Below are 24400 nucleotides of genomic sequence, written 5' to 3' on the forward strand. Positions count from 1 at the left end.
GCTAAAGAGATGATCACAGAGCTCAGGTGAGGGGAGGAGGGGGAAACCAGTTGAGCAAGTGAATGGGGAAGTTGGCCCATCAGAGATAATATGTTTTGCGGAAGCAGTTTGTGTTTGAGGCACTTCCACATCAGTTGTGTTTCGTGTGACTAACTTTGAGAGGAGAAAAGAAGCGTCACACACTCAATGTGCATTTCTTTTATTCAGGTGACGTCCAGGCCCTCAGGCCTTCTTCAGGACCTGACAGCAGACTCTGATCATCAGTTACCTCTAAAAATGGTCGTCCTTTCAGTCAGTTTTGTGGATAAAAACGTTGTTGCCAGAAAACGGATGATTTTGACAGGAACATGACTGGAATGATGAACAATTTTCAACAAAGAGGACTCAGGAAATCTGGCCAAAATGATGCTACTATCGAAAAAAGAATATATAGACCACATATAACCACCATCAGATGTGCTACTGTTCTGCCTTTGTGAACTGCATGTGGAGCCAGTGTGACACTTCCTTTCTACTCTCAAGCTTTACCCCCTGTGTCATGTCTCTGTTATAAAGTGTATCCCAGTTTGGGTTGGTAGTCTGACTACAGCCAAAGTTACATTCGAGAAAACAGTGGAGACCACACCTAAAACGAGTGGCCACTCCCCGCTGTCTCTGTCTCCATTTCATGCGTCCTCTCGCCCAGCAGCTCCTCTCTTTGAAGACATCTCCTCTGGGAGGAAACAGACAGCTCTGCTTTAAATCTGAGAGCTTTAGAAGACGTACGGTCCCTGAGGCTATTCGCCTCTTGAAGGGTAAACCTCTAGCACTTAAAGGTACGCTTTGTCTTCGGTTTATGGCTGTCTTTGCAATTATTTATGGTATTTTGCATATTTTAACATGTTTATGTCATTTGACTTCAGCGTCTGTTTTATATGATACTTTGTTTGTATATGGTGGATTTCTTACCAGTGCTGATGTGCTGAATGTTGTCCTGAGGCAAATTCTTTTGTTGTAATGGCAATAAAGTTATGTCAAATCAAATCTAACTCAACTTGCAGGTAGCAGGTAGAGATTTAGCTGGTGTGGAAAGCTATGGAGCAGGTAGACTTTTGATTTTCAGTTCTGTTCATTACCACTAAATGTTTGCAGGTCTGAGGCTTGAGTTCATTTATTTGACCGTGCCGTCCCAGATCTTAAAAGGAGTCTGTCAATGTTTTTTTCTTTTAAACACCTCTATGTGATTGTGCTGATTGTATGCACAGTGTTATATTAGCACACAAATGTTAGCTCGTTTCTAGCTTTTCATTTAAATCCAAGTAATCTATTATTTTTTTTTGTGTGATTTTTTTTTAGATGTAGTCTCTTTGATCATGTATCTCCTTTCTGTATGCCTCACGAGTCTTTGGTGTATTAGACTGAATATGTTCTTGTATAATACTTTTCTTTGTGTTATTTTCTGTCGATGGAAAGGACACGTTTTGTCCTCCTTATGTGAGAGGACAGTGTCACCCAGCTGTTCTCTGATTGGGCCAGACTAAGAGTCTATGCAGATGACATCCACCTGTCTGATGATGAGTGATGTGTTGGTGTTTATATATTGCTTCTCCTGCTGTGTGATGTTTATTTGACTGTGCCTGACAAAGATCTCAGTCAGATCGAAATGTTGCTGTTAAATTTCATTAGCTGGGAGCGATCGGCACAGTGTGCAGTCATTTGTCAGACTTCTGCCTTTAGTTGCTTTTTGGATCCAGCAGCTATACAAGTTATTAGTTTGTCTCTCTTTTGGAGGATACACTTTTTTGCAAATTATTTTGGTGTCTGTGTCAATATTCCTAAAACTAACCTTTAAATTGGATCAAAATAATGGAGAAAAACTGTAATAAATGAGACTGCATACCCATCTCTATCGTGATCTTTCTACTGCTGTTCACCCTGGAAAAAGGGTCAGTTTAAAATGTTTCCCCACTTCCCCTTGTGGTAACCAGCCATGCAGATGGCTTCAAACTGAGTGCCCAGATTTTGTTTGTAAGGCATTGAAAAATTATAATAAAACAAAACCTCCCTGTCAACAGTTTTCATTGGGACTATTTCTTTGGTAGAAAGTAGTTCCAACGAAAACTGTTTACAGAGGGAAAAAATAATCTCATGCTAAAAATGATAGATGAAAAAGAACACAACCTCTGAATAAATAACAAGATAAATTATCTTTATTTCCACGTCTTTGTCATTTATAAAATTATGTGTCCACAATTAATATTAACAAGGCAATACAGAGAATCCTTTTAATTTCTCAGAGGTGGAACTCGGGCTCTAGAGACTGTTTACTTGCCTATGCAGACAGAGGAAAGGGGGAACCGTTGGTCAGATGTTACTGATATGAACCTGATCACTCCTTCACCGTTGGTATATATATTTTTACAGATGTAGAGGACTTTGAATTCCATGCTGGAAGAGTTGTCAGACCCAAAAGGATTGTCACGGGTCTCTAGAGCCTGCATCCACACCAAGCCCTTCAATGTACAGTCAGAAACTTCATAACCCAGGATTCATCACTGCTTATCGCTCAGTGTAAACCAGACACAGTTCATTCACAAATTCTTGAACATCCTCACACCGGATAACTATCGCTGACACCATCAGCATCATCATCACTAATTAGCGTAAGCATGATTCTTGTCTATCTTAAACATGGTAACGTCATATTCTTTTCCCTACAGTAAAAGACACAAAACCCCAGCAACTGTAAAAACCAAACGGGAACAACGAAGAAACAACCTTTCTATTCTACAAAACAAAAAAACGAGATCCTTAGATATCATGTGCTCAAAGAAAAATTAAAAAAAATGGTTTCTCGCAAGTCTGTCTGTTGTTGGTAAGTAAGTTTCATTGATGTAAGTTATCAAAAAATTAAATATTATATACTGTATAGGTTATTATTACAGTAACAAGGTTCCATGCGATCATATTCTCATCTTCTGTACAGAGTTGAGGATTCAGTAGTAAATAACAAGGCTATACAGACCTATAGTGCCTGGTGGCCAGAGTGCCAGCATGTTACAGAGCCATGGAGACCTGGGACAGGGACAGGTGGTCTGGACAGAGGTGCCACATTCTCAGGGTGGTGAAAAAAACTTAATAAAGAACTGATGAAATCAGACAACATAACAGCTGTTTCGTGTCAAGTATAATCAAAATCAAGCCGTTATTTATTTGAGATAAAATCCAGCCTGTGGTCTTCTCACATTGTCACAGCCATCAGGCTGTGATGTGCAAAACCTCACTGCAGTTTTTTTTGTAGTTTTAATCAACTTTCTACTTTACTTTCCCTCAATTTGCTTCATCAGTTGAGTGACTTCCTACTGTACACTTCCAAGAGTGACCCCAGAGAGCATGTGGAGCTGGAAATGTCTGGATTCAATGATGTCATGCCATCCATGTTTGGCTAGTTATTCCCTGGAGTAAGAGAAAAATATCACTAAGCAACAAAGCAGACTTTCCTTTAGATTCTGAACCACACTCGGACTGAGATCAGCTCTGGAAACAAGAAAAGGGAGGAAAAAGAAAGATAACTCCCAGATAATTTAATTCAAAGAAAATTGGACAAATATCTTCACCAGGCAACAGGTGCCTTGAAGCTCTGCAATCACACATTGCTTTGTTAAATATATTTGAATTTAATGGAAGCGAGTGAGAGAGCACAGGTTCATGTTTCTGATCCAGCACCTTTATTAAGTTTTCTTTTTGTTTGTTTTTATGTGCACGCTCTCCTCTGTCCTATGTGGAAGCAACAAGAGACCAAACACACCGCTGACCCAGTCCACAGAGCACCAGGGCCCAACACAAAACCCATTATTAAGACTTAAAGACACAATCCAAACCCTGTGGGTTCATTCAGTCAAATACATTACTATTTAGTCATTAGAAAACAATACCCAAGTGAGTCACTAAAGCACTGAGAGAGCAGGAGGAGCTGAGGGAGCAGCGCACAAAGCAGAACAGGCTTCCTATCAAACATGCCTCAGTCCAGGTGGACATTCAGAGTCTTCGAGACCTCAAGTGATCAGTATGGATATGACTGTTAGGGCACGCATGAGTGAGAGCGGTGGTGGTGGGTCAAAGGGTAATTAAAGGTTAGCAGAAACACATTCATTTCGACCACATATCCAATGTGGAGGTGCAGTGGGCTGTGTAAGGCATGGAGTTCAATGTGCTTAATCTATTAATGATCCACGAGCTAGTGAGACTGAGACGTTCAAGCAGTTTAGTTGCCATTCCTTAACTTACTTTAACTACATCATCTGTGCGATTCAACGCCTGAAAGGCCTATGGAGACAAATTAGACAAATTAATTCAAGTAAGGCTATACTGTATGCACACACACACCTTAGCGCTGGTGCAGGGTTAGGACTAAGTGAATACATTAAAGGGAGAGCAACAACATGATGCTCCGAGACAATTATTCTGCACAAAATGTCCGGGAGCTTCATCCTGCTGTTCAGATCTGCATTTCATTTAGATAACTGACAGCTAAAACTCCAATGGCAGCACAGCAGATGGACAGTACAGTGAGGCTAAACAGGACCAGCTGGGTGGACTGGCTGGCAACTACTCTACTGATATGCTGGTTCGGTTGACGTTTGACATTTTTATTTATTTTATTAATTATAAGTTTCTTTTTTTTTTACCAAGTCTGCGAGCTGACCTCAGCTCCTCGAATTAAGAGCCGAAGGAAGCGGCCAAGCAGCGTAAAGCTATTCACACCTTTAGGTGGAGTGACATCTCCACAGCCTAACTAGAGAGCCCGATATTGTGGCGGACCCCCGGGCCCACAGCTGCCTCCTCAACAGAGAGCGAGAAAGAGAGACGGAGAGACGCAGAGAGGAGAGTCACTCTGCAAAAAACACGGTCGACGGGAGTTAGACTTTGTAATGTGGTGAGAGAAAAGACGGAGAGGGACGAAGGAGCAGCTGTGACAAACCGGCCAGAGATACAATTGTGTTGTGCTGACAAGGCCGTGTTCTTGCAGAGCTGGCTGGAACTGAGTGCCAGTAGTGTGGGTGGCAGAGGACGGGGCAGGACCTCCAGATAACGTTACGGTGTGACGGCTCTCCACGCTGGTCAGGAGCTCTTTTCTCCTTCCACATCCTCGCCGATGCTCTTTTCTTACCAGTCTCTTCTCCATGGCAGGCCTCTCAATCTCTCTTTCGGTCTCTGTGCTAACTTCAACCCCCCCTCCCCTCTCCTTCCCTCCCCTTCCACCCGATATTATCAACCTCCACTCCCCTGTCCTCCCTCTCCTTCCCTCCCCAAAGTCCAGTTACTGCACCACTATGTTTGTACTGTACAGTCAAAAAACCAGTGAGCAGAAATCTTTAAAAAGCAGAGCCCCGGGCAGTTTCATCTTTTTCTGCGGTTGTTTCTCGCTCTCGCAACTATAAAGACAGGCCTGTATCTGCCTGTTCACACACACACACACACACACACTGCTCATTTATTCACACACTCGTACAAAGCCATGCTCGCAGGAACACGCATGCTCTCTTTCTTGCACACTCGTTCTCATGCAAGCCACTGCTCATTTCTAGTGGTGGTGTGTTGGACATGCAGGAGTGGGGAATGAGGACAGGGGAGAGAAAAGGCTCCTAGCTCGTACAGGGAAGAGGATAGGCGTGTGTCTAAGTGTGTGAGTGTGTCGAGGGAGAGGTCTTAGTTGAGCTGCTGCCATCTCCTCCGATATTTCTTCTCTTCATCACCTGCCGGGCATAAAAAAAGACACATTTAGTAAACACAATAACTAGTGCCATCAGTCTATAGCTGCGAGTTTCTACTGGAGAGAGGAGAAGGCATGAAGAGGTTGGAAATAGAGTACCTTTTGACAGAAGGTGAGATAAAAGAATTTAGGCTGAATTAGAAGAAGCAGGAGAGAAAAAAAGAGCAGAAGAGACTCGTCAGTAAAATCTGATTGTCAACATCACAAGAACATTCATTGATTTGAATAAACTTCCCCAACTTTAAATCATTCACACTCCTGAATTGTTGGGGGTTGATTCATTGGAAAAGCGCAACAAAAAGGCTCAACATACCTTCTAGATGGTTCCTGGATATATATTTGAGTGCCTCATCCAGGAGGATGACTGGGATGGAAATCTTCAGGACCACGATCCACTGGGACCAGTGCAGGGGGGTCACCTGGAAGATCAACTGAAGGACAGAGGAAATCAAAAAAGTCAGAAACTCTTTTAATGATGCATCTGATGGTAAGCGGAGCTACAGTAGACGCTGTGCAGTGACACCTCGTCCACAGTGGCCCGGACAGCTCAATGCGCTGCAACTCAAGAAGACAAACATCAGCAAAAAGAAGACAAAACACGAGCAATTAAAGAAAACATATCCGCCGACCTGACAACACGTCCACGGCTTTCAGACAAAAATCTGCAAAGTAAGAAAACACAACCAAACATACACAACCAAACCAAACAAAAGCAGAAAGATGCTGCGGATACAGAAAACACGACTAAATATAGGAACGCTGCGGCTGCACAGAGCACAACAGAGTTACAAAACAAGTTAACAACACCAGAAAGTGCTGAACATGCCCACCATATTCAGTGACCCCTGCAAACTTCTGTTGTTTTGTAACTCTTGGTCTGTGCGACTTGGAGGGGTTCTTCTCCGGCTGTGTTTCTGTATGTTGCTACACGTGTTGTCCATCGGGTTGAGATGTTTTGGTCATTTGCTTGTGTTTTCTAAAGTTGCAGCTCTCAGGGCCACTGTATTTTTCTCTAAGGGTGTTTTTTTTGTCATTAGAATCAACTCTCATGTTAACATTGCCAAAGATGGTCATGAATTCGGACCACGATACAATATGTATGAGTGTCATGAGTATGTTTTTCACACAGCTGCCCGCAAAGATACAACTCTGACAGAGTCTACAAAGCGTCCCGTAAATGAGTGCTCACCGGCAGAGGCTCAACGTAGAGGATTAAGAAGTGGAGGGACAGGGAGAGGATGATGGCTCCCAGGAGCCAGATGTTGACCCAGGGAGGCATCCTGACCAGCGACTGGTTCTCAGACAAACTGGAGAGGAGAGAATAGATCAAAACAGGCTGACAGTGGGGACTTAGATGGAAGTTATTCCATCTTGCTGCAAACAACAAAGCATTCTGGCCAGCTGACAGAAGATTTTATCAGTTTCTTGGAAGACAATTATATGACAATGAATGAAATAAGCTGATATTTAATTAGGATGTCTTTGAAATTAATCAAATGTAACTCTGCAAGAATCATTACAAAAAGTCTCTCTCCTTATATGGGCAGTCGCAACCATGTAAACATGTGTCCCCTCTGTCTCTTTCACTGACTGTCTTGGCTCTTCGTTTGAACGTTCCCTTTCTCAGATTCTTTCCTAAATGAGACATCAGTAGCTTCTATAGGGAGCTACTGACAGACTTGCTCCATGAGCAATCCTGGCAAAAACATGAGGAATTTTCCCTTCATACCACTGCTCCTTTTATTTTCTGCCTCCTCAAATAAGCATTATTCCATTTCTTACGATGTGCGGCTCAGCTCGATTCCTTTGCCGCATTAACCAAATGCAGAATGAAAATTTAAAGGGGTGTTTATACCCCGCCATCACAGCAGAAGATGACTGACCTGTTGAGTGCGTTGAACATTTCGATTGTGACCAGCACAGACAGGGCCATGGTGGTGGGGTAGCGGGATTCAAACACCTCACAGTCAATGTTCTTGAACATGGGGTTGTCCTCAGTACACTGCATGAAATGTCTCTGCAGAGAGAGGCAGGCAGGAGTTAGTGAGCGAGTACGTGTGTCTGCATGTGTGTCAGCAGGATGTCACCGGGACCTCTGCGACCTGTTTTGATGGAGCTCAGATCTGATGGGGGAACAGCTGCAGAACCCTGGCCTCGTTCCCACCCTGTGTGCAATCAAACCACATGGGTCTTACTTCCTTTTCTATTTCTGTATCCTGCTGGGATCGCCCCACATTACAGTGTCTGACAGCGGGTAATGTAAAGAAGGCTGTGAGGGGAATATAATTTATACATAAAATCTAATGTATAGATAAAATATAATGGGAAAAAAACATATGCAGGAGTGCAGCAAATACAGACTGAGTAGAACACTGTTCTGCAACTCACCAGCTGATAGAAAGACACTTGTGGGCCATCTTCATCAAACAGGTACCACCATGTGGCAGCTCCGACTGTTCCAAGACCCACATATCCTACAGGAACAACAGCAAGAGACATATGTTTACACCAGATGCCATTTGTCACAGACAGCAGTCAGGCATAAAGGTAGGAAGTCAAAGATTACTGTAACTATACAGATTGATGGTGTTTAGTTCCAGGCAGGAAATTGGTGCCAGAACAACATCATTTTGAGATGCACAAGCATGTGGGCTAAATAATTGCTAAATTATTAGCTATGTGAACATTGCAGCCCGGTCAAGGTGGTGCATGGTTTTGCACAGAAACTGTTAAGGAAGAAATGGCTGTTTTAGGCTCACGTTGTTACTGCGTGCTAATGGCTGTTTAATGAAACGTGTAAGACTTTATTAGGCTCTGATCAATGCTTTGGTGATTAGCTAATACTACCTCCAATGGCCAGATATCTGAAGAAGAGCCAGCCGGAGATGAGAGGCTCCTTAGGGTTGCGGGGAGGTTTGTCCATGATGTCCAGGTCTGGAGGGTTAAAGCCCAGGGCGGTGGCAGGCAGACCATCAGTCACCAGATTAACCCACAGCAGCTGGACTGGAATCAAAGCCTCAGGGAGGCCCAGGATGGCTGTCAGGAAGATGCTGGAGACAGACAGTGAGAAGACATACAAACGTCAGCCGAGGACATGGGACTGAAGGTGCCACATGGCGAACGTATCGGTTTCCGTTCCTCACCAGACGACTTCTCCCACGTTAGAGGAGATGAGGTATCTGATGAACTGCTTCATGTTGTTGTAGATGGCTCTGCCCTCCTCCACGGCAGCCACTATGGTGGAGAAGTTATCATCAGACAGCACCATCTCAGATGCTGACTTGGCCACTGCTGTTCCGGAGCCCATGGCGATGCCAATCTCTGCCTTCTTCAAGGCCGGGGCATCGTTCACACCATCTCCTGTCTGTGATGAGACAAGATTTCTTATGACACTAATGCAGAAAACCTGACTCACAGGACGGCATTTAAATTCCTGATAATGTTACCAATCTCCAAACATTACTTATACGTGCATAAAAGACTGAAAATCAAGAAAGATTTTGTGGAAACTGCAACATTATTGAGAAAATAACAGAGGAATATTTTCTGGAAAGCTGAATAAACTTCTTAGAGCAATAAAAGTTGAAATAACTTCTTTGTCACAAGCCAGTGCTGTGTGCTGCATTAAATGTGACAGAAAACTGTTACTCCTCTTGGCTCATCGTGTTTATTCTTAAAATATGGAGCCCACATTACATTATTAAGGAAGATGATTCTTTAAAGTGATGGCTCTAACAAACCAATGCTGATTGAACATGAACAGCTATCTCATTATCGTTTCAGATCCAGACAGGATTAAACTAAAGCTGAGCAAGTGAGATGTATTAATCTGTCACGGCAGGGCCTAAAGCGGCTTTAGACTGCGGTGAATGGTGGAGTTAGTCTGACAGGCAAATGGTGATATTGTTGTCTCTCTCCCTCCCATCTTCCACCTCGGATCAACCCCCTCTTCTGAGACGCGTGTCAGATAGGAAGCAGCAGAGCGGGCCAGAGATGACAGCTTCTGATAGCAGCGTCTGAGAGAGCAGCCTCAGAGAGACCTGAAACATGTCATGCCCCACTGGCCTCTTCTCAAGCAATCTCTACAAGTCATTCGAATAATGCACAGTTGAAGGAAGGAGAAAAGGCATTTCTTGCCTTGCAACAGGCATAAAGAAATATATAACAAAGGAAATATACAATGCGTGGATTTGTAGGATGCAGAGAAGAGTGTAAAAGTTGAAGGGGGTGCAGGGAGGGAAGAAGAAGTAGTAAGTGTACTGTGTAAGACTCATTAGAGCTGTGAGCTGAGCAAGTTGCACTCCTCACCATGGCAGTGATCTCGTCGAATGATTGCAAGTATCCCACGATCTTAGACTTGTGTGCAGGCTCGACGCGGGCGAAGCATCGCGCCCGTTTGACGGCTTCTCTCTGGGCCTCCGGCGGGAGATCGTCAAACTCGCGGCCCGTGTAGGCCTTTCCTGTCACGTCCTCGTCCTCGCCGAAGATGCCAATTCGCCTGCAGATGGCCACAGCTGTGCCCTTGTTGTCTCCTGTGATCATGATAACACGTATACCTGCCTCGTTGCACAGTTTCACTGACCCTATCACTTCCTTCCTGGGCGGGTCGAGCATGCCCACACAGCCAACAAACGTGAGACCCAACTGAAACAAAGAAAGAAAGACAGAGGGAGGTCAGGTTGTGATTGGACTTTATCTGAGAACAAAATCTCACCTCAGTTTCACAGAAATGGAATTCACCTTTTTTTATTTGTATTGTATTGCTGCAGAAAACATCAAAGATTACGTAGAAAGACTACTTTTAACAAAAGAATGGTTCTAGGGAAGAAGAACCCTGTAAAAAAGCTTTGGTGAAATATGCTCATTTGCTTTCTTTCCGAGAGTTAGATGAAAAGATCGATACCATTCTCCTACTTGAACGTGAAGCTACAGCCATGACACTGTTAGCTTAGCTTAGCATAAAGACTGGAAATGGGGGAAACAGCTAGCCTGGCCATGTTCAAAGGTAAAAGAAAATCTGACTACCAGCACCTCTAAAACTCACTTTACAGAGAGTGTAAGTGAGCGTGTAACATCAGGAACATGCTAGTGGAAGAGAAGCTAGGCCAGACGCAGCATTATGACTTTGGCTCTCTAGAGCTCATTTGACCAATTTCTACAAAAATCAAAGTAACAAAGGGACACGTTGATGGGATTAGACAAACAAGTTATAAGGTGTGTAAAACTGACTTTTTCTGCCCTAGGACAGAGTTGGCCTAGCTGCTATCCCTTGCTTCCAGTCTTAATGCTAACAGATAAAGGTGAATTCAGACCAGAAAAAAAAAAGGACACTTATGAAAAGATGTTTTTAAGAGAGATTTAAAGGAGGATAAGGAGCCTACGACTCTGCTCAGGGAGGTTGTTCCAAAGGGTCGAGGCCCTGACAGAAAAGGCCCAGACATCCTTGGTCCTCAGCCTAGATAAGTGGCTCCAGTTTCATTTTTAGTGGACAGACACTTGGCAAGAAAGCAAAACATATTTTCCAAACTGTCAAACTGTCTCTTTACATTCTGAAAAACTGAGCCATTATTTTAAAAAGGGAGACTTAAATATGAGCCTATTTGAACTGCATGGACCTCGAAGCTAAACATCAGATGCTACCACCGTCCTCTACTGTACCTCATACTGTACAAACTTGGTGGAATTCTCCAAGTCCATGTCTTCTTTGCGTGGTGGGGTGTCATGAGTGGCCAGCGCTAGGCAGCGCAGGGTGTCCCTGCCTGTCCCCCAGTCCCTGATCTTAGACATTAGCTGGTCACGCAGGCCTGGTGTCAGTGTCACCTTCCCCGTTCCCACCCGCAGGTACTGACAGCGCTCAATCACACTCTCTGGAGCACCCTGTGAGGAGGAATGTAGGTGACACAAGAGAAGAATATCAATCAACAGTGACTATGAATGGAAGTGATGAAAAGTCTGTCTGTGCATTTGTGATCGTATTATTCATTCGTGCCTTGATGAACATCTTGCTCTGGGAGCCCGGCTTGACGGGGGTGCAGTAGACTGACATGGACTTGCGATCACGAGAGAACTCCAGGGTGAACTCCTTCTTCATCAGCTGCCTGATCACCTGAAGAGAGAAGAAGAAAGTGACCAGGAGCCAGAGACTGAGCTAAGTAGCTGTAATTTGTGGGCAGCTGTCAGGCTGGCAGCTGGTGGGTGACGGAGAGGTTTGGCTGAGCTACTGATAGCTGAAGAATGACACTTTGGACCAAGCACTCAACCACCTTGTGTGGATGTCTGGCTGCCGCCTCAGTGATGACGTGGAACTGGCTGAGGATGGTTAGCAACAACAACTGGAAGAATATGGAAAACAACAGCAAAATGCAAACGAAGAGGGAGACCAATAGGTTTCCTGTTCCTTACATACTCCATTGCCTGCATTTAGTGTCAAGTCTTGTCCTACCAGTAGGTGTCTCTCTAGTTCAGAGTCTTTGCTGATAATGACACACATGTAAGGCTGTGGATGTCCTGTAATCTGTAAATGTGACAAACTTCTTCTCTCTATCAAACAGGGAGAGCAATGATTTGTCTTGGCATGGTGTCATCTCACCTAAATTGCTCATCTAAAATCTTGGTCATTGGTCGGTCATAATTGGCAGCTCAGGAGATCAAGAAGTTAACTTGAGCTGAAGACACTTTTATCTCAACGGTTCACCCCCTGAAGCAAAACATATGTTTATACAAATAACCCTTCTTTAAATAGTCCTTGAGTAAGATACTAACCCTGACCAGTTGATTCACTGTAGGTCTCTCTGTATAAAACAACACTTAAATGCATATATTACCTGACAAAAATACAGGGCAAACTAGGTCATTATGTTGTCCCCACAGCCAGACAATGTACACTACGCTATCATGAGCACAATATTTTACAGTCTCACTGGCAAATTCAAGCTGAGAAGTGCAAAGCCTGCTGCAGACGTGCCAGTTGTTGAGGCAAACAATACGCTCACTGTCAAGGAATGAATAAATAAAGGTGGAGACTGTAACCCTGATTCCAGAAAAGTTGCTATGCTGTGTAAAACATAAATTAAAAACAGAACGCAGTCATTGACAGTTTCATGAAGCGTTCCTGAGCCCCTGCAGTAATCTCCTTCAAACAATCATGTGTTCACAAAGTGGTGAACGTCCCTCCATCAATGCTTGTGAGCGACTGAGCCTTTCCAGGAAGCTCCTTTCATACCCAGTCATGATACTATCACCTGTTACCAATCAACCTGTTTACCTGTCTGTTGCTCCTGTCCCAACCTGTTTGAAATGTGCCGCTGCATGAAATTCAGAGTAAGCAGATAGTAAGCAATGAAGTTGATGAGGTCAAACATTAAATATATTGTCTTTGTGCTGTTTTCCATTAAGCATATGTCAAAAAGTATTGGCAAGTTCTCACATTCTGTTTGATTTATGATGTACACACTTTTTTGGAATCAGGTTGTATTTAGATCTCATCAGACTTTGTTTTAACACCTTAAACAGCTGATTGGACATGCAGTACTGAAATAGGACTCCACTGATTTAGCATTGCACTCCTCTAACCTTTTCAGATGTGGGAGATATCATAAGTCTACACTACTCACAACAAACCACACTGCCAAGGGTTGGGTCAGAGATTCAGGTGTGTTACTCTGTTAGCAGCTAATGTAGCCTGGAGCAGAGATGAGGAGTGGGCTCTGTGGGATGGGCAAGCTCACATCTCTCTAACTTTACTGTGTAAAATCTGTGGAGTAATGCAGACAAACATCACCTCGCAGGCTCACACACCGCTCCACGTGTACAGCAGCTTACCGAGTTGCAGGAACCGGCACGTTCCACCTTGCTGAGTCCGGACAGGTCAGTCTTGAAGACGTTCATCTTCTCCACCAAGGTGGTGAGAGCCGTCTCTGTGGCTTCACCCACCTTCTCGTAAACCCCTTTGGCCTGGGAGAGAACAAAATACATCAAAACATGCTGCTGAACTGTTTCTCAAACTTGTGACTGAGTCATTAAATTCAGATTTCTTTATAACATTCTGACACCCGTACACCATCTCCATCACTAAATGTGAACAACCCTCTTCAAAGAATGACTCCTGAGCGAATCTGTCAGTCATTCACCTCCGCCTCCGCAAATGCTGAATCATACATTGAAAGGTGTTTTCACGTGTGTGCCCTTGCCAGTTGATATGTGGAGTAGGTGAGATGGCGCAGTAATGGCGTACCACACATCATTTATTTTGTGTGTGACCAGGCATAGACAGCAATAAAACGCCTCGCTCCCCTCCAGTGGCTGCTCTGACCCCTCTCTCTTTGAACTCACACTTGGGCTCTTTATTCAAAAACGTACAAAACTGGTGGCTAAACGACCATTTATGAGAACAGAGACAGTCTGGGAGGAAACATGGGAGTTGAGAAGTGCCTTTAATCCTGGCCTCTCTTCTCAGCTTGGTTACCATGATACCGTGGTGGTGACAAAGAGGTGAGAAAAGCAATCCAAACCAGAGAAAAGCATAATACATCGCAGTAAAATTAGATCAGCTGAAGAGAAAAAGAAGGCTTTCTGTCGTGTGTGTGTGTGTTTGTTACAGTTCTACCTTTTATGGAGTTATTGCAGTGTGTACATACACACACACACATTTGCAAAAAAAAAAACCCCTAACCTACACCATGCTGTACGTGTTACAGAAGGATATTTGCATAGAAGCTTATAAAGGATGTCAGGTAGCTATAAAATGATGAGCATGTGTGTGTTAATGACCTCATTGTAGTCCAGTGAGGAGTCATTGCACATAGAGCACACAGTGGCCAACTCCAAAAGTCCATCATAGTCTCCACACTGGATGGGCCTCTCTCCTTTCAGTCTGGAAGGAAAACACACACGCACACAAACACACACGCGCTTGAATGTCACTCAGAACAGCAAAGCACAAGGGAAAAACACTTCACAGTTGACTACTCCTCAGAAACAGTACTCTCATCAATATGTATGAGTGGGGAAGACATTCAGTTGTTTAGCATTCCAAAGTTGACTGAAGAAACAGTGGTTGTACAGTAGTAAACAGTGTGTGTGTGTGTGTGTGTGTGTGTGTGTGTGTGTGTGTGTGTGTGTGTGTTCGTGACAAGCAGCGCTGATTGCATGACAACCATGGATCCCTTCCTAGTAGAGACTGCAACTGTTGCTAGCGAAGCTCCCACACAATAACCCACACTCTGCTGTTATGAAATCGACAGGTTCATGCAGAGTCAGAATGCTGTACTCACCAAACAGCAAAATAAACAACATGCATACACAACGACCTGTGGAAGCTTTCTCCTACCTAATGACTAGCCACCTACTTCTATTCCTCCACAAACGCATATTTACAAGGTTTAAAAAAAAAAAAAAAAAACAGTCTGATTTGGCAGAAATCAAAATGACCACACAACTGAAAATCTGTTTTTACTTTGTTCATTTTAAGTTATTGCGAAACCTCAACACTATTATAACCAAGAGGGGGTGTAATGCAACAGGAATAAAGTGCGGCTGAGGAGTAACAGTGTTCTTATTTTAACGTGATTGTTACTATAAATGTATGTTTCTTCCAGTAATATGCACACATAGCAATATGCAACAGAAGCGTCCAGGATTACTATTTCCCTGGTTGTCGCTGAAATTGCCATAGCAACACATAAAGGACAGCTAGAGACAGTTTTTGGGATTCATTAGCAGTGATGTAACAAATTTGGACCACAGACCACATCACAGTTTGCTCGACTTCATCTATTTATATTGCATCTTGTTCTGAAATAAAGCACAATTTCAGCTAAGCTAGAATGAGAGATAGAATTACATTTGAGTTCAGTGTAAGATGCTTTGGTAGAAAAGCAAACAGACATTATTTATATAATGAGGTATTCAGGCGGACAGATTTTGGCCAATAAAAGCAATGCATCTTCAAAGGGTGACACTCACATTTGTCCCTCAGGGGCATATGTAGACCCAGTTATAGAGAACTCATGGAGGGTGCAGCTTGAATCTTCCACCTTGTCTGCAATGAACATCTGGAGAGGAGAGAAGACAAACACAGTCCGAGGCAGTATAGTTAGCTAACTGGTCAAAACTGCAGTGACTACAGTACATATTTATTCTGAAGTAAACTTTATTCTCCACAACCCTAATGGACCCTTCTGTGGATTCACTATTAAAGCATGTTGCTTGAGCACTGAGTATTGTTCAGATCCACAAATATACTTTCTCCCACTGTTCATCGTGAAGTCTAGCTCTTCCATTATACATGCAAATATATCTGTAATTTACATGGGTCTTTACATGTAGGAAAATGTATATAAAATGATGCACAGGATATTGAAATATTTCAACTGGCCTAAAATCAGACTATGTGAGACTTTTCCACAGTGGTCACTGAGGCCACAAGTGCTGTAACAGTTATGGATTAATAGTAAATGCTAAAACACAGTGCAACAGTAGAGGAGATTCATTATGTCAGTATGGCAACTCAGTATAGCATTAGCCACTGCAAGCCACTCATGGAAGACCGAGTAAGACCAGAGCAGAAAAACATCGGAGTGTGTTGAATTGAGCAAATGTGCATGTCATTGCTTATGAGTCTATCTTATCACCTGTAAGAGAAAGACTGTGTTATTTGTTCTTTTAAAAGTTACATAGTCACAGATTAAGGGATTAATCAGGAAATCATGGTTTAAGAGGTCAATCTTCAAATGTTTCATCTTGTGAAACTTGGCAGTTCTGAGGTGCGGACATGTCCTTGAGTTTAATCTGCTCACAGAGGTAATATAACAACAACTGAACAACACAGGACTGAAGTGGCGCTGCCATGGTGGCATCAGCTTGAAATTCACACATTGGCCCATGGTGTCAAAACACACTTCCGATAAAGGGCGAGGGCTGTATTTTGTGTAAATAATAAGAAGCAGAACGCCTTGTTTCTTCACTTGCTCCGGATAAATAAAAGGTTGTAAAGCATTATGAAAATCAAATGAGACTGTAAACAGGAAGTACTCTGCTGGTTGGAAAAATGTTCACTGGACAGGTGCAGTTCAATCTACGTGCAAGAGCCAAGAACCTAAATAACTCCATTCCCTCTCCCCCCACTGCAGGCTGTTCCACCCACTGACCACCAGTTTGTGCACCAGTCGCCGTGTTGCCGCTTCTTTCCCCGAGTCTTTACAGTTTCTAAACGCACGGGCGACCTGGGAGCTGCACCGCTCACGTCTTGGTGTAAAGCTTCATCAGTCACTCACTCTGCCATACACACTCCAGTCAACTGCTGGGAAACAAAGCGAGTGTCAGGGAAAGTAGTGAAAGAGATGGAGTCCCAGAGCTGTCCAAAGATTTGCTTTGTTGGCTGCTTTGTTGGCAAATCTTCCTGCTGAAATTCCCCCAGGAAGGGCGATCCACGATGCACTGGTAATACTAACACATGGATAAAAACATGGAGGGAGGGTTGTGGCTGGAGGTTTAAGAATGAGAGATACACCACCAGTCCACGGCCTCTCTGTGAATCTAAACCCCTTACTGAATGACAAATACAATTTACAGTAGGTTAAACCTCCACTGCTTTATTAATATTCAAATATTAAATTCCCTTTTTTGGCCCTTAAGTTCACCAAACAGTAAAACACACACACACACACACACACACACACACACACACACACACACAGGGGAAACCTCCTCTACGACCTACAACGATCTTAACTCTGCTTGCGAGTTCATCAAAACTGACTGATTGAAGAATTAATGAAGCAGCTATTTGGCTAAACTCGATTCTTCTGCCAGTGTGTGTGTGTGTGTGTGTGCGTGTGTGTGTGTGTGTGTCACTTCCTGGCACCCATCAATTTAAAAAGAAAACACATAATCGATGGCATACGTCAGATCAAAGGTAGCTGTTGTCCCTCTAACACGAGCCTAAAAGCTACATTTTAGCCTTTTAATGGCGTAATTATTCCTTCACAACTCTCTGCAACAACAGGATTCAGTTTGGACGAGATGAAAGTGACTCATAAATAACTGTCATACTGAATCATGATTATAGCCTCTGTGAGATTATAGCTTTTGTGAAAACATGCAATTTTGCATTTGTAATTTCTGACATCAGCGGTGTTGACATTTTCCATCATTTACTCCAATAAACAGTGGCATTACTGGGAGGGAGATTTGAAGTTAGAGCTTTAGTTTCATTCACCTGCATAATTGTAAGCACTTTTGTGAGCGGTGTTTTTTTTTTTAATATACAATTTTGAGAAAAATTGTGGCCATAAAAGGTCATTATTAACTTTCATCATTTCAGAGGCAAGTCTGTTCAAAGGTACAATCCATTATGATGAGTCTCACTGTTTTCTGTTCACGCTCTTAACATCGTATAACAGCTGTATTAAGTAGCTAAACTGGAACTGGTAAGGCATGTCCTGCATTTTTACCTTCAGTAATCTTATGACCCTTTGTCAAAACTGAGTTTAAAGACCTAAAATATTTTTGCTGATATTATGTTTGCATGGTGCATATTCTTAAATGTGCACTTAATCAACTTCTAACTGAACTAAATGCACTGACGGCTATTGTTAGTCAAAAATGCATCTACAGAACAAAACAAGGTCATTATGGGAGTTTCTTGACAGCAGATCAGTTTTAAACATTGCAGGACGTAGTGCAACAGTCAGCAGCAGGTACAGTGACCTGTTCGATGACAGGCTGCATGCCTCCATCCTCTCAGCAAGGTAATCAACTTGACTGTGCCTTGCTCACACTCATGACATGATGGAAAAACGCCAATGGCTGTTTGACTTCTCTATTGGAACAGCGTGGGATTGTTTGACTGCACTGTAAACAGATACACCAGTTGCTCCTCTGTTGTCTTTCTCACACAGAGTGTTTGCGGTAGTATCAAACCACAATTGCTGTTGCTACCAGTAAACCACGGGTGTCACCAAATCAATCGGGACTGAATATGAGCAACTTTAAGTTCAAAAGATTAGATAGAGATATATTAGATTACTATTCTGTTTTTATTCTATCGCTGCCTTCTCATTAACAGCTCAGAGCTGCAGCAGAGAAGGGAGCCTGGGTACAAGATATCCTGAAATTACCATCGAATTTCTCACTGACATATGGGCTCCAACCTCACAGGTCTACCCCATTCTTTCCTCTATTTTGTTCACTGACTTTTTATTGTATTTTAGGCCCATACCATCAGGCCTGGTACTCTCTGTTCCACTATTCTACAACAAATCAACAATGACTCAGGAACCAAGTAATTTCCACAAAAGCACATACAGCGCACACACACCAGGGCATAACGAATGAAATAAGGTTGTTCTTTCATCTTTGGTCAGTTTTACTTCACTATCTGATCTACTGTGGTCTCCAAGGAAACAAGGCCCAGTGTGATCCATGTGACTCAGTGATAGTGGCACAAGTTTGTGTTCTTCTACTTACTTCCTCTGAGCTTGTGTGGGGATGAAGGACGAGTAACCCTTTACATGTGTGCATGTGTGGTGTGTGTGTGTGTGTGTGTGTGTGTGAGTGTGAAGGGAAAAGGGAAGTTCGGTGTCAGGATACGGAGGGGAATCCCTGGAAATCCTGCGGAAATGGGGATACCCCCGAGGCAAGGGAGACACATGGCGCTATCAGGGCCACTGGCTGGAGACCAGGCCAAGGATAAGCACGAATGGATAAGCCTGGGCAAACACTGATGTGGGCATTCAAACCTTGATGCACAAAAACTGTAAAAACAGAGCGGTCAGAACGTGTTAGGCAACCATGAAAATGACTATCTCCAGGAAACAGCACGATGAAAAAACTGTAAAGCGGAAGTTTGATTTGTCTTTGTGAGCACGGTTATGTGCCCCCTTATCTCCCACCAGAGAGCATAGAGCAGCAGGCTGGGGAGCAGGGGGGGAGGCAGAGGGTCAATATTTACCAGTCTGCATCGCTCTTTTACTGTGCGGGAGGGTTTCAGGGTTGCGGTGAGATCACTCTGCCATGTCCTTCCTGTGAGAGGGAACTCCCTGCTGCTACGCATTAATCACACAGACACTCCACGTCATCTCGGGAGGCAACGCGAGGGAGGGGCAGAGTAAGTGCCCGCCGTACAGGAAATGCACAGTCCTCTGATGCCAACTGCAGTTTGAACCAGCAAGAACATAACATGTGTACACTAAGACAAAGAAGATCATATAGAGGTAAAAAATATTTTCGCTCCTTGCTTCTCCTGACTGACTGTACTAAGTCATGTCTTAACAGCCAAAGCACCACATGCAGCCTGCAGGAGAATCAGCTCCCTCATTGACTACAGTCATTAGCATTTCTCATTATCCCGCAGCTATCATTTGTGTCCTCACTGGACACCGTAGGCTCCACCCAGGCTCCATTGCACTGCTCAAACATGCTTTTCTTCCAGCCTCAGGTAAAATCAGCTGTAGACTAGAGGTCCTTATGGGTCACAGCACAGCATCAGCTCTGATCACGTGTGTCACCACAGAGTAAAGGATTTTAGGACATCAGGAGCCTGTGTAACAGATTCATGAATGACAATTCTTTTTTGGACTTTTATTCACAGATGTTAAATTTGTTAGAAAACTATTATCTTCTGTCACTACCAAAGTTGAAGAGAATGTTTTCGTCGGTGCAGGAGGTGAAAAAAGCAACTTTATTTTGGGAATTAATCTTCTATGACTTCACATTCATTCTTCACATTATTACTGTATTGCTGCTCTTTTTCGACCATGCGGTGTTCTCGCCCTTATGTGGGCTGTTTGGTTCAACTGCAACTTTGGATCAGGTTTCATCATCTTCAGATCTATGTGGATACTTTCTCAATCGTTTGAAAATAAATTCATGCATGTCATGTTTGGGTAGGTTTTTCTGCGGGTCAGTTTCTGATGGGGTCCCAGATTCTTCAAAATAGTTTTCAGGAAACCTGTTCATGATGTGAAAATTTCTTTTTTTCTTACAAACTATATTAAAGTCTAGCACTTTCTGCATCTAGACTAACGCATGACGTCCATTTTTTTTTTTTAGGCAATCACTGAATGAGCTGCCAACACTGGTGGTACCGGTCTTGTCTGGACATAAGTTTAGTTCTGACTTACTCACACAGGCCTGCACCTGTGAGGTCATTAGCTGAGGTGAGATGGTAGATGTAAGGACAAGAGGTGTTAACTGAGATTATGTGTGTGTGTGTGTGTGTGTGTGTGTGTGTTTATAGAGCTAGAATAGCCCTTAACAGGAGCCAAGACAAACAGCAGTGCTGGCATTTACTTAGCGCTTGGAGCAAAGACGGCAAGCGATCAACACGCACACACATACAAACAGACAGAGGAAAGGGTGAGGCTATTTGCCCCAGAACTATTTGTGAATTGTTGTCGATAAGATTTTTGAGTGCTTGTTGTTAAATGAAATTTATATATAGACCATTTATATGCGGAAACCTACAGAATAGTTCAGGATATGGGTCACTGTATTGTGTTTACTGGGGCGATGTGACATTTTAAAAGCCTTCACAGTGTAAGTGTGAGCTGATCTGGTGATATACTGAAGCATTCTGGGTGCTGCTGGGTCTTGCCAGCCTGTGCTATTCCACCAGCAGCTATCTCAAACCTGCCAAACGGAGGTAAACACCAACACCACAAGGATTTTCCATCCCTCTTAAAGCCCCAGGAAAAGAAAACACAGGCTCATCTTTGTAGATTCACCTCCACAACACCTTTTCTAAGGGAATCCCCAGAGGCTTTCTATGAAGAGGAATCAATCAGCAGGATGTAGAAATTAAATACTTTGGACTTTCTGAACCAGCCGTGTTAAAGGAATGTGGCGGTCTATAGGCTAAACTGTATGCCCAGCAGTCAAAAGCATTTTTTAGTTTCCTGATTGCCACTTACTCTGCAGACGGACATCTGGTTGGTGGTGAGGGTGCCGGTCTTGTCAGAGCAGATCACAGAGGTACAGCCCAAGGTCTCTACCGAGGGCAGACTGCGGACGATGGCATTCTTCTTGGCCATGCGACGCGTGCCCAGGGCCAGGCAGGTGGTGATGACAGCAGGCAGGCCTTCGGGGATGGCGGCCACAGCCAGAGCCACGGCGATCTTGAAGTAATAGATGGCCCCCCTGACCCAAGAGCCACCGTGGACGGGGTCCCCGAAGTGGCCAATGTTGATGACCCACACAGCCACGCAGATCAGGGAGATGACCTTGGAGAGCTGCTGGCCGAACTCATCCAGCTTTTGCTGCAGCGGCGTCTTCTCTTGTTCTGTAGATGCCATCTGATTACGGATCTTTCCGATCTCTGTGGAAACGCCGGTAGCAACGACAACACCTATGGCACGGCCCGCTGCGATGTTTGTGCCCTGAGGAGAAAAGAGAGGGAAACAAGTGCAGTGCAGTGAAGCAGAAAAAAATCTGTGAGAGAAACCTGATCTCTCTGACCAAATCTGTCATGAAATCATTTTAAGACATTTCACCAAACAAGAGAGAAGAGAATTGCAGTAACTACGTGACTAACAGCCAGGGCTGTATAGTTTTATTTGTAATTATTCAAATCTGATAAGAAGGCAGAAGATAAACATGACTCAGAAAGCTGCAGGGGGATGTGCTTACAGAAAACAGCATGTTCTTTTTGTCTTGGTTGACAGCTCTGGGGTCGGGGACAGGGTCAGTGTGTTTGATGATGGACACAGACTCCCCTAAAGAAAAGATTGTACCAGACAATTGTGCAGGATTAGATCTGCAAGTGCAACTGGTGACATATTAGACCAACCATGAGATGTTTCAACAGTGACGAGCCAAACAAAGTTACATTCAGAGCCTAAAGGGAAAACTAAAGTACAATCACAGACAATATCACAGAGACTAAAATTGCAGAATCTTTATGACTGATTGTCTTCGAAGTTGATGCAATAAAGGTGTACGGGAACAGAGCCCTGAAGCAGGATTGTTTGGTGCCTGATGAGAGCTGAGAAACACCTGTGAGGATGGACTGGTCCACTCGCAGCGTTGTGGACTTGATAGAGGTCACTCTGATGTCAGCAGGTACCTTGTCACCAACTAACAAAACAAAAAAGAAGAAAACAGACAGAAATACTCAACAGGCTGGAATTACCAACAAAGAATGTCAGCATACCAAAAGAAAGCAAGTTCAACATGAGTATGAGTCTGTAGCCATGCTAACTGCTCTGTGAGACTGTACCTGCTCTGAACTAAATGCTAACATCAGTACTGTAGGCCAACATGCTCTCTATGACAGTGCTAGCATGCTGATGTTTAGCAGGTATGCTCACCATGCTGGTTTAACCTGCTAGCATGGTAACATTTGCTAATTAGCACAAAGTACAGTTGAGGATGTGGGAATGTCATTAGCTTCGCAGGCATTTGGTCATACGCCAAAGTATTAGACAGTGGTTGAGACATTTCGCTCGAAGGAAAGTCAGGGGCTCACAAAAAACCATTGTGAAACATCCTCTGGGAACCATGACTGTCTACAATATTTTGTGTCAGTCCATCTAGTAGATTGTCAAGCTAGTACAAGCTACAAATGTCAACCCGCTTGCAGCAATAGAGGAAAGCTAAGGGGATCACAAAAGTAGATCAAATTAAACATCCTCTGGGGACCATTAATTTCTGTACAGAATTTCCCAGTAATCCATCCGATAGGTGTTGAATTATTTCAGTCTGGACCAAGGAGGTGGCCTGACTGACCGGCTGATGTATACTGTAATTCCTAGAGCCATGCTAGCATGCTCAAAATTAACACAAGACCATCCCACAGGAGCTAACAGTAGCATGAAGAAAATACAACAAAATACTTCTAATAAATTGGCCCTCTGAAGGTTTGCTTTGAGGTGAAACCTTCAGGAAAGTCTAGTTGTGCTTGTAAGTGTAGCTGCAGGTGAACACTCAGTTACACCCCATCGAGCGTCCGTGTTCAAAAAATAAATCCTTGAGCAAAGAAGCATTGGCGGGTTTAGCCCAAGCTCAGGCTGCAGCCGCAGGTAAACAACAGCTCGATGTAACCTTGATGGAGTCACCGTTTTCAAATGATTGATTATTGCCTTCCCTTTTGTTCTCTCTTCAGCCTCTGCAGCTCTCTGTTCCTCTGGTACACCACTTCCTTACATATGTCAGGCATGAACTACAAATGAAGCCGCAGTGAATCTACAAACTGCATTTCATCTCATCCGCTACAGTCTTGCAGTCTGCTTATTAAGCCTGCATATTAAACTCATATTTCAAAGCCACAGCATTATAAGTATCTAATGCCCCAAAACAAAATGGTTATTGCTTCCTCTTTGTCAGAGCCTGACAATGAACATTTAATGGAAATATTTTCATAATGGTAGGACAGAGCAAGCTTGTGAGGAATGGATCGTTTGATGTAGTCAAAGACGATGATCTCAGAGCAAAGGAGTGGGAAATTGCTCCAAACGCTCCAGACAAATGTAATGTTCTTCACGTGTTTCTTTCCAGCATGACAGACGAGGAAAAAGAGCTGATCATTACTTTGTGTAATAAGCTTCTGATTAACGCCAACTCACAGTCATCAGCCGTCAGTGCTTCTCAATGTTAATCACAGCAACAACAACAAGGGCTCCAAGTGAATCTGCCACGGCTTTGCTTTGGACA

At 43.5% G+C, this 24400-nt stretch overlaps 1 protein-coding gene across 1 annotated transcript in view; it reads right to left on the reverse strand.

Annotated features, from left to right (window-relative positions):
- Positions 1-2171: 2171 nt before the first annotated feature.
- atp2a3 (ATPase sarcoplasmic/endoplasmic reticulum Ca2+ transporting 3) overlaps positions 2172-24400 on the reverse strand; it is a 44753-nt gene continuing 22524 nt past the window's right edge. Inside the window, exons 6-21 of the mRNA XM_041952992.1 lie at positions 22745-22825; positions 22379-22464; positions 21664-22128; positions 15716-15804; positions 14522-14624; positions 13574-13705; positions 11742-11858; positions 11411-11629; positions 10061-10396; positions 8896-9116; positions 8600-8802; positions 8141-8226; positions 7636-7769; positions 6942-7059; positions 6066-6183; positions 2172-5735 (exon numbers count right to left, since the gene is read on the reverse strand). Coding sequence (XP_041808926.1) covers positions 5689-5735; positions 6066-6183; positions 6942-7059; positions 7636-7769; positions 8141-8226; positions 8600-8802; positions 8896-9116; positions 10061-10396; positions 11411-11629; positions 11742-11858; positions 13574-13705; positions 14522-14624; positions 15716-15804; positions 21664-22128; positions 22379-22464; positions 22745-22825 — 2555 coding nt within the window. The 3' untranslated portion in view covers positions 2172-5688. The remainder of the gene's footprint in view (positions 5736-6065; positions 6184-6941; positions 7060-7635; positions 7770-8140; positions 8227-8599; positions 8803-8895; positions 9117-10060; positions 10397-11410; positions 11630-11741; positions 11859-13573; positions 13706-14521; positions 14625-15715; positions 15805-21663; positions 22129-22378; positions 22465-22744; positions 22826-24400) is intronic.

The sequence above is a fragment of the Chelmon rostratus genome, chromosome 14 (genome assembly GCF_017976325.1).
Source record: "Chelmon rostratus isolate fCheRos1 chromosome 14, fCheRos1.pri, whole genome shotgun sequence".
Taxonomy (NCBI): Eukaryota; Metazoa; Chordata; class Actinopteri; order Chaetodontiformes; family Chaetodontidae; genus Chelmon; species Chelmon rostratus.